Below are 21,553 nucleotides of genomic sequence, written 5' to 3' on the forward strand. Positions count from 1 at the left end.
CACACGTGAAAGAGAACATACATTTTTTTTTTAAATTTTGTTTTTTTTTTTTTTTTTTTTTAAAACAAAAAAAAAAAACACACCAAACATAAACACAGATTAAAACTAACAAGTTATCAGAATCTCCCCCCAAATTCATAAACTAAGAAAATTAAGGGAAGAAGGAATAGGAAAACTTCCCTGGTTATGGTGGGTGTTGCCAAATTTGGACAATCAGGGATATGCTTTCCATCACATGATTCAGCAGAGAAAATATTAAGAGAAACTGTGTCATCAGTATTGCCCTATCATCCGCAACAAAATGTTTCTTCTTTCTTCTCATAGCAGTATACTCTTCTTCAGTAATCATTAATTTCTTAATGTCAGCACCTGCATTCTCTTTTAACTCTGCATCCTTGTCATCAAACTCACAATTAATAGCATCGGTAATAAACTTAGAGTTTGGCTGTAATGCATAATCAATTTCAGCACAAATGGAGCAAGAACCAGATTCACAGTCACATTCAAAATTTTCAGAAAACTGTGCTAAATCAAAGTTTAATCCTAACTCTGTAAAGTCATCAGATTGCACAGTTTTTCTTTCAAAATTAATATTGACGCTACTCTCACTAATGGGTTCAATGGCTGACACTGAATTAAAAATTTTAGAATGGTCAATCAAATTTGTATCAGTATCAGTCATAAACCCTATAGAATCAGTGTGCGTCAAATCACATGCATTTGAATGTGTAGGCAAATCTGGTAAAATTGGAATCTCAGGTTCAGAATAAACCTGTTTTTGCTCACTGAGAAGTTTCTTACCAAACTCCAAGTTATCAGCTGCATCCTCAGGGCTATCAGTGTCAGAATCCAGAACAAGCTGCTCAGGTTCTTCCTTTGCTACCTCAATTGGACTTTCACCAGTCAGCTTGCAGAGCAACTTCCTCGCTTCTGTTGGGGTCATATCCATCCAACATCCACCAATAGCTGCATCCACAAGTATCCTTTCATTGTCCAGGAGCCCTTCATAAAAATAAGTCAAGAGCAAATGCTCTGGAAATTGGTGGTTTGGACAAGTTGTGCAGAGCCTGTTAAACCTCTCCCAATAATCTGCCAGGCTTTCTTCTTGAAATTGCTCAATGGCAGTGATCTTCATCCTAATGCTGGTCACCTTTGCTGCTGGAAAGAACTTGTCAAAGAATTTTTGTTGTGTTTCCTGCCAACTATTAAAAGGATACTGGTATATGAACCAGTCTCTTGCTTCATCTTGCAGGGACATGGGAAACATTTTTATCAACATTGTCTCCTTGGAAACACCAGCAGGTCTCATAGATAAACACACCAAACTAAACTCCTTGAGGTGCCTGTATGGATCTTCATGTGCCAACCCAAGGAATTTGGGAAGACACTTGACTAGATCATACATCCAGTCTTGAGAATCTGTCATTTTCTCTATTCTAGTTCAAAACCTATCTCAGACCTGGACTTTCACTTCAAGCAAGGATTATAAAAAATATACAGAAGCATAACATGGAGTAAAACTAATATTTTCAGTTTTTTTTATTTTTTTATAAATTTTTTTTTTAATTAACACACATAATACAAAACACAACACAATAAAAATATAAAAGACAAAACATATAGTAACACAACATAATTGAAAAACACAACAAAAATGTAGAACAAAAACCTGGAACTGAAGTGACAACGCCGCCAAAATTTGCTGAAGGTGTCGTTGTCGCCTACAAAAATATACAAGACAAAACACACAAAACACACATATTAACAAAACAAAAATTTACACAACAAAAATCTAAAACCAAACCTTCATTGGTCCCCGGCAGCGGCGCCAAAATTTGATACGGCTGTCGCGGTCGATCAAATTTGATGTGCAATTAAGAATGCAGTATAGTTACTAGGAAGTGACTCCTAGGTCGTCTCTCAAGGACCAATTTTTGTCGGTTCAGTCTTACACGAAAAAGGGATGGTTTTGTGGATGTTTTGTACGGAAAATAAAATTTAAAACTGGAAATTAAATAAAACAGAATTAAAAACACTGAAATAAATCTTAACGACGGTAAAAACTGAACGGTAAAAGACTGTAAAAATAGAAAATGGAAAATTACGCAGTGTGCGGTAAAAGACGGTAAAAATCAGTAAACGGAAAATTTAACAGTGTTTGAAATTAAAATGCTGGAACAATAAACATGCAAAAACATAACAGCAGTGTAAATAAAATTTACCCAAAGCAACAGTGAAAATGAACAGTAAAAACAACGTTGAAAATAAACTGAACGGTAAAAAGAAATGACTGAATTTAACTGTGTGGAAAATCATTACTGGTAAAATTTAACAGATAAAATAAAAACACTTAACATGAAAATAAAATTCATCAAAGATTCAATACTTGAAATTAAATTCGTTGAACAGTACAACTAAAAATGAAATGACACGTTCAGAAATGAAAACTACGTTTTGGCACTGAAATTAAAATACAGAGAGTTTTGGAAGAGGAAGAGGCAAGAGCCTCCTCCCAGACGTGGGTAGTTCCTACACTACTCCTAAAATCCACTAAAATCTGCTTCCCAAATCTCATCCCTCTGCCCCCAAATTCTGCCAATTTATAGCTCCTGAAGCTACTCCTGTTACTTCTCTTTTTGTGCACACTTGAACGTGACTTTGCCATCCAGCACCATTTCTCAATTTTGTCTTTTAGCAACTTTCTTGATCAATTAATTTTCCACTTTTGTTTCCTTGTGGACGTGAAAAAGCCTTCCATTTCTCTTCACCACTTCATTGCTAATGAATAAAATATTCCAACTTAGACCGTGGCAGCTGCTTCCCCCTGGACGTAATACCATTCTCATGCCACCATGACAACACACCACTTCCTTTCTTTTCCAAACACACACACGCTGCTGGACCGTGGTGAAGGGCTGCATGCTGGACGTTGCTGCTTCCTGGATGGTGCTTCTTCCATTTGAAGAACGGAAGAGCTGCTGCTGCTCATCTTCATTCAAGTGCTGCGTGAACTGCTGCGTTTGGTGGAGGATGCTGGAAATATGGACGTCTGGATGGAGTTGCTTCGCTTGCTAGAATGGAGAACACCACTGCTGCACGTGTGCTGCACCAAAGGGACCGTGAGCTTCTCTATCCTTCCAGCCAGTTGCACTCCTTACGTTCCAATCTCCAATTGTCTTCAATTTTTACAAGCCATAAACGTTAAAAAGCGTGAGTGGTGGACCATGTGCTAGCCAAAAATAAAATGGAGAAAACCATTCAGATTTTTCCATGTGGGCCGTGAGATGTGAGCTGCCACTTAATTTAATTGAAGCTTTCCAAATTGATGGCTTCATATTCACGTTCCAGACAAGAGAGTTTGGTGGTTCCCATGTTGCAAAATGTATGCTCTTGATGTATGTTTGCCAAAATGAATGAAGAAAACTTCTTGGTTCCGTGAGTTTTGCTAGAGTGCTTTTTTAGTGGTGAATGGACCCCATATTTTAGCATTTGTTATCTCCTTTAACACCTTGCACGTATTCTTTCTTCAATCAATCTTTTACAAGAGTAATAATAACAAAAGAAGGTGTGTACGTGCTTCTCTCCAAAGGTTGAAGGCTTCTTCTTTTTTTTTCAAAGCTAGGTGGGCCGTGTGTTATATTTCAACAAATTCACTTTCATTTTTGAATTCCTCCCAGACGTGATGTGTTCCAAAGTATCAACTAAATGCCAAAATAAAACCTTGAATGGGAAAATAAAACCGTGGAGTGGTGGCTGGTATTCTTAAGGCTGTGTGGTGTGTAGGAGTTCTAAATCAAATTTTTTATTTTAACACACAAAATAAATCAATGCAAAATCCATTGAGCTCTCCTTCTTGTGAACACTCTGCGGAGAGTCTTAGCACTGTCCAATGATCAATTCCAGCCACCACAAGTACTAAACATCAAGCAAACAATGCAAACATTTTAGAACACTCAAAACAGTAATTACTGGACTGACATAGGAGAGTAAACAAAATACTGGGAACAGCACAAAACGAATTTTAACAAACGAAAAGCTATACGTGAAAATAGACATCTAGACGAAACTATGAAAAAAAATTGCATGCAAAACGGATAAGAATTGAACTCAAACGAAGACACACAAGTTGACACAACATTCACGCAGCACTGGTAATCGTTTACAGCACCCCTGTAAACGATTACCCGAGAGGAATTGCAAATTTGTACAGAAAGTCCAACACAGGTACTCAGTCAGGTGAACACAGGTCACCATTGGCAAAAAAACTGACTTTTAGGCACTTCTGCCCCTGTCTGAGGCTTGTTCAGGTGTTCCAGTGGTGTATATTGGTTTCAAAACCAATTTTATTTCTTAAAATTAATCAATACAATGTGTAAATAAACATTCTTCTAAATGTCCCAAATTGTGTTTCCTAAATTTCCCTTGCAATCACTAATGCAAATAAATAACTCAAATAATTCAAATTAATTGAAATTAGAATTTTTGGTCAAATTAAGTACATTTAGTGAAAACGGGAAAATACCGGACACTTTAGCACAATTCCCTGATCAAATTTGGTACAATAAACTAAGTGAAGTGTATAAAATATCGACTCATCAAGTATATACTAGGAAGTAACTTTTTGGTCGTCTCTCAAGCACCAACATTTGGTTCAGTCATTAAATCAAACACATAGTGGGGGAAAATTTGGATAGATTTTTGTGAACTAAAATTAATCAATTAAAACACGAATTCAAAAAATTATCCTAGGGTATTTTTACTGGAAACAATGTGTTTTGATGAAGAATGAACGTGGACCAAACTTGTGGAGTTGTGGAATGTGATGATAATTAGAGAGTAAGATTAATGTTATGTTTAGGGTCAGTTGTGACTTGTGGTTGAGATTGGAGCATGAGTGAGTGTTGGGGTGTACTTGAATATGTGGTTGATGAGCTTGAGAGTGGAGAATAAGTCTATTAGTTGTACCTAGTAAATCCTGGTTCTATCTACAAATAGGTGCTTCCTTTTTCCTTATGTGCAAAGGAAGGGTTGTTCGGGTATTGAACCTTCCTTGTGTGGGGGTGATGGTGTCTTCCTTGCCCTTGTGTGGCAGGATTACATATTCATTAGCTGGATTGCGGGTCTACTCGAGCGTATCTATAGGGGAAGCTACAAATTGGTCTGTACGATCGGCTACAAGCGGGTGAGATAGGGTACAATAGTGTGACTGATTCTTTCCACTATGGTGTACATGGTACGGTGATGCTCATGGTGTTATTTATGACTGGGGTAGTCATGATGGTGGTGTATCTATGGTGATGATCATGGTATTGTAGATGCTTCATGTGATGCTATGTTGATAGTGGTGTTACTATAATTATTATAGTAAGTAGTTAGCACAAATGCTAATGAATGGATAGCCAATGGTCTTTGCATGAGATGTTAGTGATGACATCAAGGTTCAAGGGTCAAGGATCAAAGATTGAAGATCAAGGATCGAGAATTGAGTAATTCATTATGATTAAGTTGATATGCTAGAGGATTAGGAATCTTATTGTTTAATACCATTGGGCATGGGGAGGTTTATGGTTGATATATTCAGTGTGCTTATATCTTATTATTATTATGATTGTTTTATCGGTAGCTTTCCCCATACATGTTTAAGGTAAATAATTTCAACTCAATGTACTCAAGAAAACAAACACAAGTAGACTTGGCAAGCTTCTAATTATCAATACTTAAAACATATGCATGTTCAGATCAAAAGGTCTTTACTGGGTTGTAATGGGGCCAAGTACAGGGGAGGATAAATTTGGATAAGTAGCTATAGCTGAGAAGAAATAGAGGTGCACTAGGAAAAAATGTAAACACAGTGAAATCTCACCCAAACCTCTAATTCAATCCTCTTCTCGACTCCATTATTCACAAAAATTATTTTTCAATTTTTTTTCTCTTTTTCTCATCATTTTTTTTTATCCTGTCTTCTTTCTTTTCTTTTTTCTTTCTTTTTTTTATCACACAACAGGATATAAATTATCATTTCAAAACATGACGAGGAACCAACTAGCCAATTCATCAAAATTCCCAAGGAGACCACACTTATTCACAAAATACTTCTATAGCTCCAAACTTTCCTAAGGTTAAGGTAATCATTTGTTTTTCACTTAGGGTCAGTGTATGAGCTTTAAAACAAACAAATGGGGAAAGTATAGGCTCAAAGGGGTTATCAAAGGATAATAACATGGTAGGCTTATTTGGCTAAAGAGGCTCAAGAATAAAATTGCCTTTATCACTTCTAAACATGCATATAAATCAAGTATATCAAAAAGAATCAAGCCAAGGCATATGTGCAAGAAATCAAGAGTCATATCACACAAGAAAGAACATTAAGTGGCTCAAATCTCACATAGGGTATCCGTGTTATAATCAATTCAACCTCTTGAACACATAATCATCTTTCCAAGCAGAGAAAAACAAGGATTGCAATCTATAAGTATTAAGTAAGTGAAGGAAAAATATACAACTTAGACATCATCCAGAAATCAAGAGAAAAATGTAAAATTTATTGCACACAAAACTCGATAAAAATAACTTAAAACAGAAAAAATTTAACACTAAAAAACAAAAAATTTAACACACAAAATACATACTAACAGAAACTAACAGAAAATTCAAAATTTCTCCCCAGTAGACCACACTTAAATCACACAATGTCCTCAGTGTGTAACAATCATCAGATTATCAATTTCAAAGCAGTCAAATAATATAGACAAGTGCAATAAAAAGTTAGGAAATGGGAAGAAATTTTTCAATAACATCCATCAGTAGATGTTATCATTGACATCCATCAGCAGATGTCTAAATCACCTAGCACCCTTCAGAAGATGCTAATAATTTTTAATTAATTTTTTTTTTTTTTTTGAAAAGGAGACCGGTACTGTGACAACAGTCTCAGTGGCAAAGACCGGAACTGTTGCTACAGTGGAAAGAAATCTGGCTATAAAAGGGTACCTCCTCAGCGTCAGAGCGCCATTTCCTCACCTAGCCTCTCTCTCTGCTCTCCTCTCTTCTCTCTTCTCGAGCGTCTGGATCTGCGAGGAAGCTCTGTCACCGTGCCATCTGAAGAGTCCGAGATCAGCGAGGAGCTCCTCTGCCAGCCTACTACTCCAGGTAAGTTCTCTGCACCTTGGATCTCTATTTCTTCCTTTTCTGCTTCTCTGCTGTTATTACCATCCTGCTTTCCTGCTTTCCATTTTTTCTTCTCTGACCTCTTGCCTGCTCTCCCTCTTTTCCATTTTCCTGCTTTCCTTTATTTTTCTTCTTCTGCCGATCTATCTTCTTTCCTTTCTTTCCTCCCTTTACCGCTTTTTCTGCTATTATTACCTTCTTGCTTTCCTGCTTTCCTGCTTTATTTTTTTTTTAAAAGAAAAACACATAAAACACAACTGTCAAAAAAACTTAAGGGGTATATCGGCTGGAAACCAGACGTTAATCTCCCTTCGATTGAAGGTATGGCAGAGACAATCGGGTAGAACAACGCCACGTACCCCACTTAAAAATAAAACACAAAAACATAATAACATGAATGACATGGACAAGGACAACTGAACGTAGATTCGTTTAGGACCCCTTTGCAAGGACCGTGAAACAGATCAAAGACCAGACACTGAAACATCAAATACAGACTGGACAAAATAAATCTAAAAGGAAACAACAACAAATAAAGAAAACACAGACTAATCTAATATTTTTTTTTATGCTTCTTATTTTTCTGTTTTTGTTTTTTTTTTTTATTTTTTTTTTTTTTTCATTTTTTCCATGTTTTAGAATATGATGAGCGAGATGGAAATCGAGAGATACACAAGTCAGCGGTGGCGTCCAACAGATGATCAGGTCAAGATGATGACCAACATCTTCAATTATGGGGTCACTCATCCAAGCCGAGCGCAAATCGTCGAGATCACGTCTCGACTAAGGACCTTCGGAGATGCCAGCGAATACAACGTGCACTGCTGGTTCAACAACCACGGCAATCGGGTCAGGCGCTGGCAAGCGGATATAGACCCCACTGGCACTCAGTTTTCACAACTGCCGCTGTACATGTATGGTAAGAACTCTCATCAGATCTCAATTTTATTGAATTTTTTTTTTTCTATTAAAATTAACACAATTTTTTTTTTTGGTTGAAAGAATACGACTGGGTAATAATGAGGGCACCGAGGCTGCTGGACCTCTTCCCCATTCCCATCATAATCGATCCAGAAACAGAGATTCCTTCGCCTCCGCTCGTGACTTTTCGTACCAGAGCTCCCTCAACGGAGCTCTCCCTTAGACCACCACAACCAGCTCGACAATTCTTTCGTTGAATTTGTTTTTATTTTCTTATTATTTTTTTTTTTATGTTTTTGATGGCCGAGTGTGGCCAGAATATTAATGAGGACTGTAATATGGACAATTAATTTTTATGTTTTTATGTTTTTAATTTTTTTTATGTTTTTTTTATATGGTTTGTAATATTAACGATCAGAAATGATCGAACCCCGAACATCATTATTATGTTTTTATGTATTTTTGCATTGTTTTTTTTATTATTAATAAATGCACTCAAATTAGTACTTCAGCACAAACTATATACTCTGCCCTATTACAGCAACTTTACTCTCTGATTTTTTTTTTTATTATTATAACAAAAAAAACTAAAAAAAATAAATAAAAACAGAACACATAATTTAACAAAACAAAAGACCTAATATCGAACACAAAAAATTAAAACATATAAAACGCAAATGTAAAAAAAAACAACAGACAAAACACATATTTACAATACATACATAAAGAAAATAACACACGTGAAAGAGAACATACATTTTTTTTTTAAATTTTGTTTTTTTTTTTTTTTTTTTTTAAAACAAAAAAAAAAAACACACCAAACATAAACACAGATTAAAACTAACAAGTTATCAGAATCTCCCCCCAAATTCATAAACTAAGAAAATTAAGGGAAGAAGGAATAGGAAAACTTCTCTGGTTATGGTGGGTGTTGCCAAATTTGGACAATCAGGGATATGCTTTCCATCACATGATTCAGCAGAGAAAATATTAAGAGAAACTGTGTCATCAGTATTGCCCTATCATCCGCAACAAAATGTTTCTTCTTTCTTCTCATAGCAGTATACTCTTCTTCAGTAATCATTAATTTCTTAATGTCAGCACCTGCATTCTCTTTTAACTCTGCATCCTTGTCATCAAACTCACAATTAATAGCATCGGTAATAAACTTAGAGTTTGGCTGTAATGCATAATCAATTTCAGCACAAATGGAGCAAGAACCAGATTCACAGTCACATTCAAAATTTTCAGAAAACTGTGCTAAATCAAAGTTTAATCCTAACTCTGTAAAGTCATCAGATTGCACAGTTTTTCTTTCAAAATTAATATTGACGCTACTCTCACTAATGGGTTCAATGGCTGACACTGAATTAAAAATTTTAGAATGGTCAATCAAATTTGTATCAGTATCAGTCATAAACCCTATAGAATCAGTGTGCGTCAAATCACATGCATTTGAATGTGTAGGCAAATCTGGTAAAATTGGAATCTCAGGTTCAGAATAAACCTGTTTTTGCTCACTGAGAAGTTTCTTACCAAACTCCAAGTTATCAGCTGCATCCTCAGGGCTATCAGTGTCAGAATCCAGAACAAGCTGCTCAGGTTCTTCCTTTGCTACCTCAATTGGACTTTCACCAGTCAGCTTGCAGAGCAACTTCCTCGCTTCTGTTGGGGTCATATCCATCCAACATCCACCAATAGCTGCATCCACAAGTATCCTTTCATTGTCCAGGAGCCCTTCATAAAAATAAGTCAAGAGCAAATGCTCTGGAAATTGGTGGTTTGGACAAGTTGTGCAGAGCCTGTTAAACCTCTCCCAATAATCTGCCAGGCTTTCTTCTTGAAATTGCTCAATGGCAGTGATCTTCATCCTAATGCTGGTCACCTTTGCTGCTGGAAAGAACTTGTCAAAGAATTTTTGTTGTGTTTCCTGCCAACTATTAAAAGGATACTGGTATATGAACCAGTCTCTTGCTTCATCTTGCAGGGACATGGGAAACATTTTTATCAACATTGTCTCCTTGGAAACACCAGCAGGTCTCATAGATAAACACACCAAACTAAACTCCTTGAGGTGCCTGTATGGATCTTCATGTGCCAACCCAAGGAATTTGGGAAGACACTTGACTAGATCATACATCCAGTCTTGAGAATCTGTCATTTTCTCTATTCTAGTTCAAAACCTATCTCAGACCTGGACTTTCACTTCAAGCAAGGATTATAAAAAATATACAGAAGCATAACATGGAGTAAAACTAATATTTTCAGTTTTTTTTATTTTTTTATAAATTTTTTTTTTAATTAACACACATAATACAAAACACAACACAATAAAAATATAAAAGACAAAACATATAGTAACACAACATAATTGAAAAACACAACAAAAATGTAGAACAAAAACCTGGAACTGAAGTGACAACGCCGCCAAAATTTGCTGAAGGTGTCGTTGTCGCCTACAAAAATATACAAGACAAAACACACAAAACACACATATTAACAAAACAAAAATTTACACAACAAAAATCTAAAACCAAACCTTCATTGGTCCCCGGCAGCGGCGCCAAAATTTGATACGGCTGTCGCGGTCGATCAAATTTGATGTGCAATTAAGAATGCAGTATAGTTACTAGGAAGTGACTCCTAGGTCGTCTCTCAAGGACCAATTTTTGTCGGTTCAGTCTTACACGAAAAAGGGATGGTTTTGTGGATGTTTTGTACGGAAAATAAAATTTAAAACTGGAAATTAAATAAAACAGAATTAAAAACACTGAAATAAATCTTAACGACGGTAAAAACTGAACGGTAAAAGACTGTAAAAATAGAAAATGGAAAATTACGCAGTGTGCGGTAAAAGACGGTAAAAATCAGTAAACGGAAAATTTAACAGTGTTTGAAATTAAAATGCTGGAACAATAAACATGCAAAAACATAACAGCAGTGTAAATAAAATTTACCCAAAGCAACAGTGAAAATGAACAGTAAAAACAACGTTGAAAATAAACTGAACGGTAAAAAGAAATGACTGAATTTAACTGTGTGGAAAATCATTACTGGTAAAATTTAACAGATAAAATAAAAACACTTAACATGAAAATAAAATTCATCAAAGATTCAATACTTGAAATTAAATTCGTTGAACAGTACAACTAAAAATGAAATGACACGTTCAGAAATGAAAACTACGTTTTGGCACTGAAATTAAAATACAGAGAGTTTTGGAAGAGGAAGAGGCAAGAGCCTCCTCCCAGACGTGGGTAGTTCCTACACTACTCCTAAAATCCACTAAAATCTGCTTCCCAAATCTCATCCCTCTGCCCCCAAATTCTGCCAATTTATAGCTCCTGAAGCTACTCCTGTTACTTCTCTTTTTGTGCACACTTGAACGTGACTTTGCCATCCAGCACCATTTCTCAATTTTGTCTTTTAGCAACTTTCTTGATCAATTAATTTTCCACTTTTGTTTCCTTGTGGACGTGAAAAAGCCTTCCATTTCTCTTCACCACTTCATTGCTAATGAATAAAATATTCCAACTTAGACCGTGGCAGCTGCTTCCCCCTGGACGTAATACCATTCTCATGCCACCATGACAACACACCACTTCCTTTCTTTTCCAAACACACACACGCTGCTGGACCGTGGTGAAGGGCTGCATGCTGGACGTTGCTGCTTCCTGGATGGTGCTTCTTCCATTTGAAGAACGGAAGAGCTGCTGCTGCTCATCTTCATTCAAGTGCTGCGTGAACTGCTGCGTTTGGTGGAGGATGCTGGAAATATGGACGTCTGGATGGAGTTGCTTCGCTTGCTAGAATGGAGAACACCACTGCTGCACGTGTGCTGCACCAAAGGGACCGTGAGCTTCTCTATCCTTCCAGCCAGTTGCACTCCTTACGTTCCAATCTCCAATTGTCTTCAATTTTTACAAGCCATAAACGTTAAAAAGCGTGAGTGGTGGACCATGTGCTAGCCAAAAATAAAATGGAGAAAACCATTCAGATTTTTCCATGTGGGCCGTGAGATGTGAGCTGCCACTTAATTTAATTGAAGCTTTCCAAATTGATGGCTTCATATTCACGTTCCAGACAAGAGAGTTTGGTGGTTCCCATGTTGCAAAATGTATGCTCTTGATGTATGTTTGCCAAAATGAATGAAGAAAACTTCTTGGTTCCGTGAGTTTTGCTAGAGTGCTTTTTTAGTGGTGAATGGACCCCATATTTTAGCATTTGTTATCTCCTTTAACACCTTGCACGTATTCTTTCTTCAATCAATCTTTTACAAGAGTAATAATAACAAAAGAAGGTGTGTACGTGCTTCTCTCCAAAGGTTGAAGGCTTCTTCTTTTTTTTTCAAAGCTAGGTGGGCCGTGTGTTATATTTCAACAAATTCACTTTCATTTTTGAATTCCTCCCAGACGTGATGTGTTCCAAAGTATCAACTAAATGCCAAAATAAAACCTTGAATGGGAAAATAAAACCGTGGAGTGGTGGCTGGTATTCTTAAGGCTGTGTGGTGTGTAGGAGTTCTAAATCAAATTTTTTATTTTAACACACAAAATAAATCAATGCAAAATCCATTGAGCTCTCCTTCTTGTGAACACTCTGCGGAGAGTCTTAGCACTGTCCAATGATCAATTCCAGCCACCACAAGTACTAAACATCAAGCAAACAATGCAAACATTTTAGAACACTCAAAACAGTAATTACTGGACTGACATAGGAGAGTAAACAAAATACTGGGAACAGCACAAAACGAATTTTAACAAACGAAAAGCTATACGTGAAAATAGACATCTAGACGAAACTATGAAAAAAAATTGCATGCAAAACGGATAAGAATTGAACTCAAACGAAGACACACAAGTTGACACAACATTCACGCAGCACTGGTAATCGTTTACAGCACCCCTGTAAACGATTACCCGAGAGGAATTGCAAATTTGTACAGAAAGTCCAACACAGGTACTCAGTCAGGTGAACACAGGTCACCATTGGCAAAAAAACTGACTTTTAGGCACTTCTGCCCCTGTCTGAGGCTTGTTCAGGTGTTCTAGTGGTGTATATTGGTTTCAAAACCAATTTTATTTCTTAAAATTAATCAATACAATGTGTAAATAAACATTCTTCTAAATGTCCCAAATTGTGTTTCCTAAATTTCCCTTGCAATCACTAATGCAAATAAATAACTCAAATAATTCAAATTAATTGAAATTAGAATTTTTGGTCAAATTAAGTACATTTAGTGAAAACGGGAAAATACCGGACACTTTAGCACAATTCCCTGATCAAATTTGGTACAATAAACTAAGTGAAGTGTATAAAATATCGACTCATCAAGTATATACTAGGAAGTAACTTTTTGGTCGTCTCTCAAGCACCAACATTTGGTTCAGTCATTAAATCAAACACATAGTGGGGGAAAATTTGGATAGATTTTTGTGAACTAAAATTAATCAATTAAAACACGAATTCAAAAAATTATCCTAGGGTATTTTTACTGGAAACAATGTGTTTTGATGAAGAATGAACGTGGACCAAACTTGTGGAGTTGTGGAATGTGATGATAATTAGAGAGTAAGATTAATGTTATGTTTAGGGTCAGTTGTGACTTGTGGTTGAGATTGGAGCATGAGTGAGTGTTGGGGTGTACTTGAATATGTGGTTGATGAGCTTGAGAGTGGAGAATAAGTCTATTAGTTGTACCTAGTAAATCCTGGTTCTATCTACAAATAGGTGCTTCCTTTTTCCTTATGTGCAAAGGAAGGGTTGTTCGGGTATTGAACCTTCCTTGTGTGGGGGTGATGGTGTCTTCCTTGCCCTTGTGTGGCAGGATTACATATTCATTAGCTGGATTGCGGGTCTACTCGAGCGTATCTATAGGGGAAGCTACAAATTGGTCTGTACGATCGGCTACAAGCGGGTGAGATAGGGTACAATAGTGTGACTGATTCTTTCCACTATGGTGTACATGGTACGGTGATGCTCATGGTGTTATTTATGACTGGGGTAGTCATGATGGTGGTGTATCTATGGTGATGATCATGGTATTGTAGATGCTTCATGTGATGCTATGTTGATAGTGGTGTTACTATAATTATTATAGTAAGTAGTTAGCACAAATGCTAATGAATGGATAGCCAATGGTCTTTGCATGAGATGTTAGTGATGACATCAAGGTTCAAGGGTCAAGGATCAAAGATTGAAGATCAAGGATCGAGAATTGAGTAATTCATTATGATTAAGTTGATATGCTAGAGGATTAGGAATCTTATTGTTTAATACCATTGGGCATGGGGAGGTTTATGGTTGATATATTCAGTGTGCTTATATCTTATTATTATTATGATTGTTTTATCGGTAGCTTTCCCCATACATGTTTAAGGTAAATAATTTCAACTCAATGTACTCAAGAAAACAAACACAAGTAGACTTGGCAAGCTTCTAATTATCAATACTTAAAACATATGCATGTTCAGATCAAAAGGTCTTTACTGGGTTGTAATGGGGCCAAGTACAGGGGAGGATAAATTTGGATAAGTAGCTATAGCTGAGAAGAAATAGAGGTGCACTAGGAAAAAATGTAAACACAGTGAAATCTCACCCAAACCTCTAATTCAATCCTCTTCTCGACTCCATTATTCACAAAAATTATTTTTCAATTTTTTTTCTCTTTTTCTCATCATTTTTTTTTTATCATGTCTTCTTTCTTTTCTTTTTTCTTTCTTTTTTTTATCACACAACAGGATATAAATTATCATTTCAAAACATGACGAGGAACCAACTAGCCAATTCATCAAAATTCCCAAGGAGACCACACTTATTCACAAAATACTTCTATAGCTCCAAACTTTCCTAAGGTTAAGGTAATCATTTGTTTTTCACTTAGGGTCAGTGTATGAGCTTTAAAACAAACAAATGGGGAAAGTATAGGCTCAAAGGGGTTATCAAAGGATAATAACATGGTAGGCTTATTTGGCTAAAGAGGCTCAAGAATAAAATTGCCTTTATCACTTCTAAACATGCATATAAATCAAGTATATCAAAAAGAATCAAGCCAAGGCATATGTGCAAGAAATCAAGAGTCATATCACACAAGAAAGAACATTAAGTGGCTCAAATCTCACATAGGGTATCCGTGTTATAATCAATTCAACCTCTTGAACACATAATCATCTTTCCAAGCAGAGAAAAACAAGGATTGCAATCTATAAGTATTAAGTAAGTGAAGGAAAAATATACAACTTAGACATCATCCAGAAATCAAGAGAAAAATGTAAAATTTATTGCACACAAAACTCGATAAAAATAACTTAAAACAGAAAAAATTTAACACTAAAAAACAAAAAATTTAACACACAAAATACATACTAACAGAAACTAACAGAAAATTCAAAATTTCTCCCCAGTAGACCACACTTAAATCACACAATGTCCTCAGTGTGTAACAATCATCAGATTATCAATTTCAAAGCAGTCAAATAATATAGACAAGTGCAATAAAAAGTTAGGAAATGGGAAGAAATTTTTCAATAACATCCATCAGTAGATGTTATCATTGACATCCATCAGCAGATGTCTAAATCACCTAGCACCCTTCAGAAGATGCTAATAATTTTTAATTAATTTTTTTTTTTTTTTTGAAAAGGAGACCGGTACTGTGACAACAGTCTCAGTGGCAAAGACCGGAACTGTTGCTACAGTGGAAAGAAATCTGGCTATAAAAGGGTACCTCCTCAGCGTCAGAGCGCCATTTCCTCACCTAGCCTCTCTCTCTGCTCTCCTCTCTTCTCTCTTCTCGAGCGTCTGGATCTGCGAGGAAGCTCTGTCACCGTGCCATCTGAAGAGTCCGAGATCAGCGAGGAGCTCCTCTGCCAGCCTACTACTCCAGGTAAGTTCTCTGCACCTTGGATCTCTATTTCTTCCTTTTCTGCTTCTCTGCTGTTATTACCATCCTGCTTTCCTGCTTTCCATTTTTTCTTCTCTGACCTCTTGCCTGCTCTCCCTCTTTTCCATTTTCCTGCTTTCCTTTATTTTTCTTCTTCTGCCGATCTATCTTCTTTCCTTTCTTTCCTCCCTTTACCGCTTTTTCTGCTATTATTACCTTCTTGCTTTCCTGCTTTCCTGCTTTATTTTTTTTTTAAAAGAAAAACACATAAAACACAACTGTCAAAAAAACTTAAGGGGTATATCGGCTGGAAACCAGACGTTAATCTCCCTTCGATTGAAGGTATGGCAGAGACAATCGGGTAGAACAACGCCACGTACCCCACTTAAAAATAAAACACAAAAACATAATAACATGAATGACATGGACAAGGACAACTGAACGTAGATTCGTTTAGGACCCCTTTGCAAGGACCGTGAAACAGATCAAAGACCAGACACTGAAACATCAAATACAGACTGGACAAAATAAATCTAAAAGGAAACAACAACAAATAAAGAAAACACAGACTAATCTAATATTTTTTTTTATGCTTCTTATTTTTCTGTTTTTGTTTTTTTTTTTTATTTTTTTTTTTTTTTCATTTTTTCCATGTTTTAGAATATGATGAGCGAGATGGAAATCGAGAGATACACAAGTCAGCGGTGGCGTCCAACAGATGATCAGGTCAAGATGATGACCAACATCTTCAATTATGGGGTCACTCATCCAAGCCGAGCGCAAATCGTCGAGATCACGTCTCGACTAAGGACCTTCGGAGATGCCAGCGAATACAACGTGCACTGCTGGTTCAACAACCACGGCAATCGGGTCAGGCGCTGGCAAGCGGATATAGACCCCACTGGCACTCAGTTTTCACAACTGCCGCTGTACATGTATGGTAAGAACTCTCATCAGATCTCAATTTTATTGAATTTTTTTTTTTCTATTAAAATTAACACAATTTTTTTTTTTGGTTGAAAGAATACGACTGGGTAATAATGAGGGCACCGAGGCTGCTGGACCTCTTCCCCATTCCCATCATAATCGATCCAGAAACAGAGATTCCTTCGCCTCCGCTCGTGACTTTTCGTACCAGAGCTCCCTCAACGGAGCTCTCCCTTAGACCACCACAACCAGCTCGACAATTCTTTCGTTGAATTTGTTTTTATTTTCTTATTATTTTTTTTTTATGTTTTTGATGGCCGAGTGTGGCCAGAATATTAATGAGGACTGTAATATGGACAATTAATTTTTATGTTTTTATGTTTTTAATTTTTTTTATGTTTTTTTTATATGGTTTGTAATATTAACGATCAGAAATGATCGAACCCCGAACATCATTATTATGTTTTTATGTATTTTTGCATTGTTTTTTTTATTATTAATAAATGCACTCAAATTAGTACTTCAGCACAAACTATATACTCTGCCCTATTACAGCAACTTTACTCTCTGATTTTTTTTTTTTATTATTATAACAAAAAAAACTAAAAAAAATAAATAAAAACAGAACACATAATTTAACAAAACAAAAGACCTAATATCGAACACAAAAAATTAAAACATATAAAACGCAAATGTAAAAAAAAACAACAGACAAAACACATATTTACAATACATACATAAAGAAAATAACACACGTGAAAGAGAACATACATTTTTTTTTTAAATTTTGTTTTTTTTTTTTTTTTTTTTTAAAACAAAAAAAAAAACACACCAAACATAAACACAGATTAAAACTAACAAGTTATCAGAATCTCCCCCCAAATTCATAAACTAAGAAAATTAAGGGAAGAAGGAATAGGAAAACTTCCCTGGTTATGGTGGGTGTTGCCAAATTTGGACAATCAGGGATATGCTTTCCATCACATGATTCAGCAGAGAAAATATTAAGAGAAACTGTGTCATCAGTATTGCCCTATCATCCGCAACAAAATGTTTCTTCTTTCTTCTCATAGCAGTATACTCTTCTTCAGTAATCATTAATTTCTTAATGTCAGCACCTGCATTCTCTTTTAACTCTGCATCCTTGTCATCAAACTCACAATTAATAGCATCGGTAATAAACTTAGAGTTTGGCTGTAATGCATAATCAATTTCAGCACAAATGGAGCAAGAACCAGATTCACAGTCACATTCAAAATTTTCAGAAAACTGTGCTAAATCAAAGTTTAATCCTAACTCTGTAAAGTCATCAGATTGCACAGTTTTTCTTTCAAAATTAATATTGACGCTACTCTCACTAATGGGTTCAATGGCTGACACTGAATTAAAAATTTTAGAATGGTCAATCAAATTTGTATCAGTATCAGTCATAAACCCTATAGAATCAGTGTGCGTCAAATCACATGCATTTGAATGTGTAGGCAAATCTGGTAAAATTGGAATCTCAGGTTCAGAATAAACCTGTTTTTGCTCACTGAGAAGTTTCTTACCAAACTCCAAGTTATCAGCTGCATCCTCAGGGCTATCAGTGTCAGAATCCAGAACAAGCTGCTCAGGTTCTTCCTTTGCTACCTCAATTGGACTTTCACCAGTCAGCTTGCAGAGCAACTTCCTCGCTTCTGTTGGGGTCATATCCATCCAACATCCACCAATAGCTGCATCCACAAGTATCCTTTCATTGTCCAGGAGCCCTTCATAAAAATAAGTCAAGAGCAAATGCTCTGGAAATTGGTGGTTTGGACAAGTTGTGCAGAGCCTGTTAAACCTCTCCCAATAATCTGCCAGGCTTTCTTCTTGAAATTGCTCAATGGCAGTGATCTTCATCCTAATGCTGGTCACCTTTGCTGCTGGAAAGAACTTGTCAAAGAATTTTTGTTGTGTTTCCTGCCAACTATTAAAAGGATACTGGTATATGAACCAGTCTCTTGCTTCATCTTGCAGGGACATGGGAAACATTTTTATCAACATTGTCTCCTTGGAAACACCAGCAGGTCTCATAGATAAACACACCAAACTAAACTCCTTGAGGTGCCTGTATGGATCTTCATGTGCCAACCCAAGGAATTTGGGAAGACACTTGACTAGATCATACATCCAGTCTTGAGAATCTGTCATTTTCTCTATTCTAGTTCAAAACCTATCTCAGACCTGGACTTTCACTTCAAGCAAGGATTATAAAAAATATACAGAAGCATAACATGGAGTAAAACTAATATTTTCAGTTTTTTTTATTTTTTTATAAATTTTTTTTTTAATTAACACACATAATACAAAACACAACACAATAAAAATATAAAAGACAAAACATATAGTAACACAACATAATTGAAAAACACAACAAAAATGTAGAACAAAAACCTGGAACTGAAGTGACAACGCCGCCAAAATTTGCTGAAGGTGTCGTTGTCGCCTACAAAAATATACAAGACAAAACACACAAAACACACATATTAACAAAACAAAAATTTACACAACAAAAATCTAAAACCAAACCTTCATTGGTCCCCGGCAGCGGCGCCAAAATTTGATACGGCTGTCGCGGTCGATCAAATTTGATGTGCAATTAAGAATGCAGTATAGTTACTAGGAAGTGACTCCTAGGTCGTCTCTCAAGGACCAATTTTTGTCGGTTCAGTCTTACACGAAAAAGGGATGGTTTTGTGGATGTTTTGTACGGAAAATAAAATTTAAAACTGGAAATTAAATAAAACAGAATTAAAAACACTGAAATAAATCTTAACGACGGTAAAAACTGAACGGTAAAAGACTGTAAAAATAGAAAATGGAAAATTACGCAGTGTGCGGTAAAAGACGGTAAAAATCAGTAAACGGAAAATTTAACAGTGTTTGAAATTAAAATGCTGGAACAATAAACATGCAAAAACATAACAGCAGTGTAAATAAAATTTACCCAAAGCAACAGTGAAAATGAACAGTAAAAACAACGTTGAAAATAAACTGAACGGTAAAAAGAAATGACTGAATTTAACTGTGTGGAAAATCATTACTGGTAAAATTTAACAGATAAAATAAAAACACTTAACATGAAAATAAAATTCATCAAAGATTCAATACTTGAAATTAAATTCGTTGAACAGTACAACTAAAAATGAAATGACACGTTCAGAAATGAAAACTACGTTTTGGCACTGAAATTAAAATACAGAGAGTTTTGGAAGAGGAAGAGGCAAGAGCCTCCTCCCAGACGTGGGTAGTTCCTACACTACTCCTAAAATCCACTAAAATCTGCTTCCCAAATCTCATCCCTCTGCCCCCAAATTCTGCCAATTTATAGCTCCTGAAGCTACTCCTGTTACTTCTCTTTTTGTGCACACTTGAACGTGACTTTGCCATCCAGCACCATTTCTCAATTTTGTCTTTTAGCAACTTTCTTGATCAATTAATTTTCCACTTTTGTTTCCTTGTGGACGTGAAAAAGCCTTCCATTTCTCTTCACCACTTCATTGCTAATGAATAAAATATTCCAACTTAGACCGTGGCAGCTGCTTCCCCCTGGACGTAATACCATTCTCATGCCACCATGACAACACACCACTTCCTTTCTTTTCCAAACACACACACGCTGCTGGACCGTGGTGAAGGGCTGCATGCTGGACGTTGCTGCTTCCTGGATGGTGCTTCTTCCATTTGAAGAACGGAAGAGCTGCTGCTGCTCATCTTCATTCAAGTGCTGCGTGAACTGCTGCGTTTGGTGGAGGATGCTGGAAATATGGACGTCTGGATGGAGTTGCTTCGCTTGCTAGAATGGAGAACACCACTGCTGCACGTGTGCTGCACCAAAGGGACCGTGAGCTTCTCTATCCTTCCAGCCAGTTGCACTCCTTACGTTCCAATCTCCAATTGTCTTCAATTTTTACAAGCCATAAACGTTAAAAAGCGTGAGTGGTGGACCATGTGCTAGCCAAAAATAAAATGGAGAAAACCATTCAGATTTTTCCATGTGGGCCGTGAGATGTGAGCTGCCACTTAATTTAATTGAAGCTTTCCAAATTGATGGCTTCATATTCACGTTCCAGACAAGAGAGTTTGGTGGTTCCCATGTTGCAAAATGTATGCTCTTGATGTATGTTTGCCAAAATGAATGAAGAAAACTTCTTGGTTCCGTGAGTTTTGCTAGAGTGCTTTTTTAGTGGTGAATGGACCCCATATTTTAGCATTTGTTATCTCCTTTAACACCTTGCACGTATTCTTTCTTCAATCAATCTTTTACAAGAGTAATAATAACAAAAGAAGGTGTGTACGTGCTTCTCTCCAAAGGTTGAAGGCTTCTTCTTTTTTTTTCAAAGCTAGGTGGGCCGTGTGTTATATTTCAACAAATTCACTTTCATTTTTGAATTCCTCCCAGACGTGATGTGTTCCAAAGTATCAACTAAATGCCAAAATAAAACCTTGAATGGGAAAATAAAACCGTGGAGTGGTGGCTGGTATTCTTAAGGCTGTGTGGTGTGTAGGAGTTCTAAATCAAATTTTTTATTTTAACACACAAAATAAATCAATGCAAAATCCATTGAGCTCTCCTTCTTGTGAACACTCTGCGGAGAGTCTTAGCACTGTCCAATGATCAATTCCAGCCAC

General features: G+C 36.4%; 2 protein-coding genes across 4 annotated transcripts; both read right to left on the minus strand.

Annotated features, from left to right (window-relative positions):
- Window positions 1–87: 87 nt before the first annotated feature.
- LOC128197582 (uncharacterized) lies at window positions 88–10,957 on the minus strand. Of its 2 annotated transcripts, XM_052879679.1 has the most exons (3): window positions 10,493–10,957; window positions 6,991–7,385; window positions 88–3,915 (listed from the first exon to the last, which is right to left on the minus strand). In XM_052879679.1, the coding sequence occupies exon 3, from the start codon at window positions 1,424–1,426 to the stop codon at window positions 185–187; it is 1,242 nt and encodes a 413-aa protein (XP_052735639.1). In that variant the 5' UTR covers window positions 1,427–3,915; window positions 6,991–7,385; window positions 10,493–10,957; the 3' UTR covers window positions 88–184. The 2 variants fall into 2 exon arrangements, with proteins under 2 accessions (XP_052735639.1, XP_052735640.1); XM_052879680.1 differs by lacking the exon at window positions 10,493–10,957 and having other exon boundaries at window positions 6,991–8,709.
- A 157-nt stretch (window positions 10,958–11,114) lies between these two features.
- On the minus strand, window positions 11,115–19,309 carry LOC128197581 (uncharacterized). Of its 2 annotated transcripts, none has more exons than XM_052879678.1 (2): window positions 15,845–19,309; window positions 11,115–12,738 (listed from the first exon to the last, which is right to left on the minus strand). In XM_052879678.1, the coding sequence occupies exon 1, from the start codon at window positions 19,070–19,072 to the stop codon at window positions 17,831–17,833; it is 1,242 nt and encodes a 413-aa protein (XP_052735638.1). In that variant the 5' UTR covers window positions 19,073–19,309; the 3' UTR covers window positions 11,115–12,738; window positions 15,845–17,830. The 2 variants fall into 2 exon arrangements, with proteins under 2 accessions (XP_052735638.1, XP_052735637.1); XM_052879677.1 differs by having other exon boundaries at window positions 11,116–12,738; window positions 15,815–19,309.
- Between the last annotated feature and the right edge of the window lie 2,244 nt (window positions 19,310–21,553).

This window comes from Vigna angularis, chromosome 6 (assembly GCF_016808095.1).
Source record: "Vigna angularis cultivar LongXiaoDou No.4 chromosome 6, ASM1680809v1, whole genome shotgun sequence".
NCBI classification, from domain to species: domain Eukaryota; kingdom Viridiplantae; phylum Streptophyta; class Magnoliopsida; order Fabales; family Fabaceae; genus Vigna; species Vigna angularis.

Excerpts from the sequence above, each read along its gene's own strand:
- LOC128197582 (XM_052879679.1), bottom strand. The coding sequence starts at position 1,426 with ATGACAGATTCTCAAGACTGGATGTATGATCTAGTCAAGTGTCTTCCC.
- LOC128197581 (XM_052879678.1), bottom strand. The coding sequence starts at position 19,072 with ATGACAGATTCTCAAGACTGGATGTATGATCTAGTCAAGTGTCTTCCC.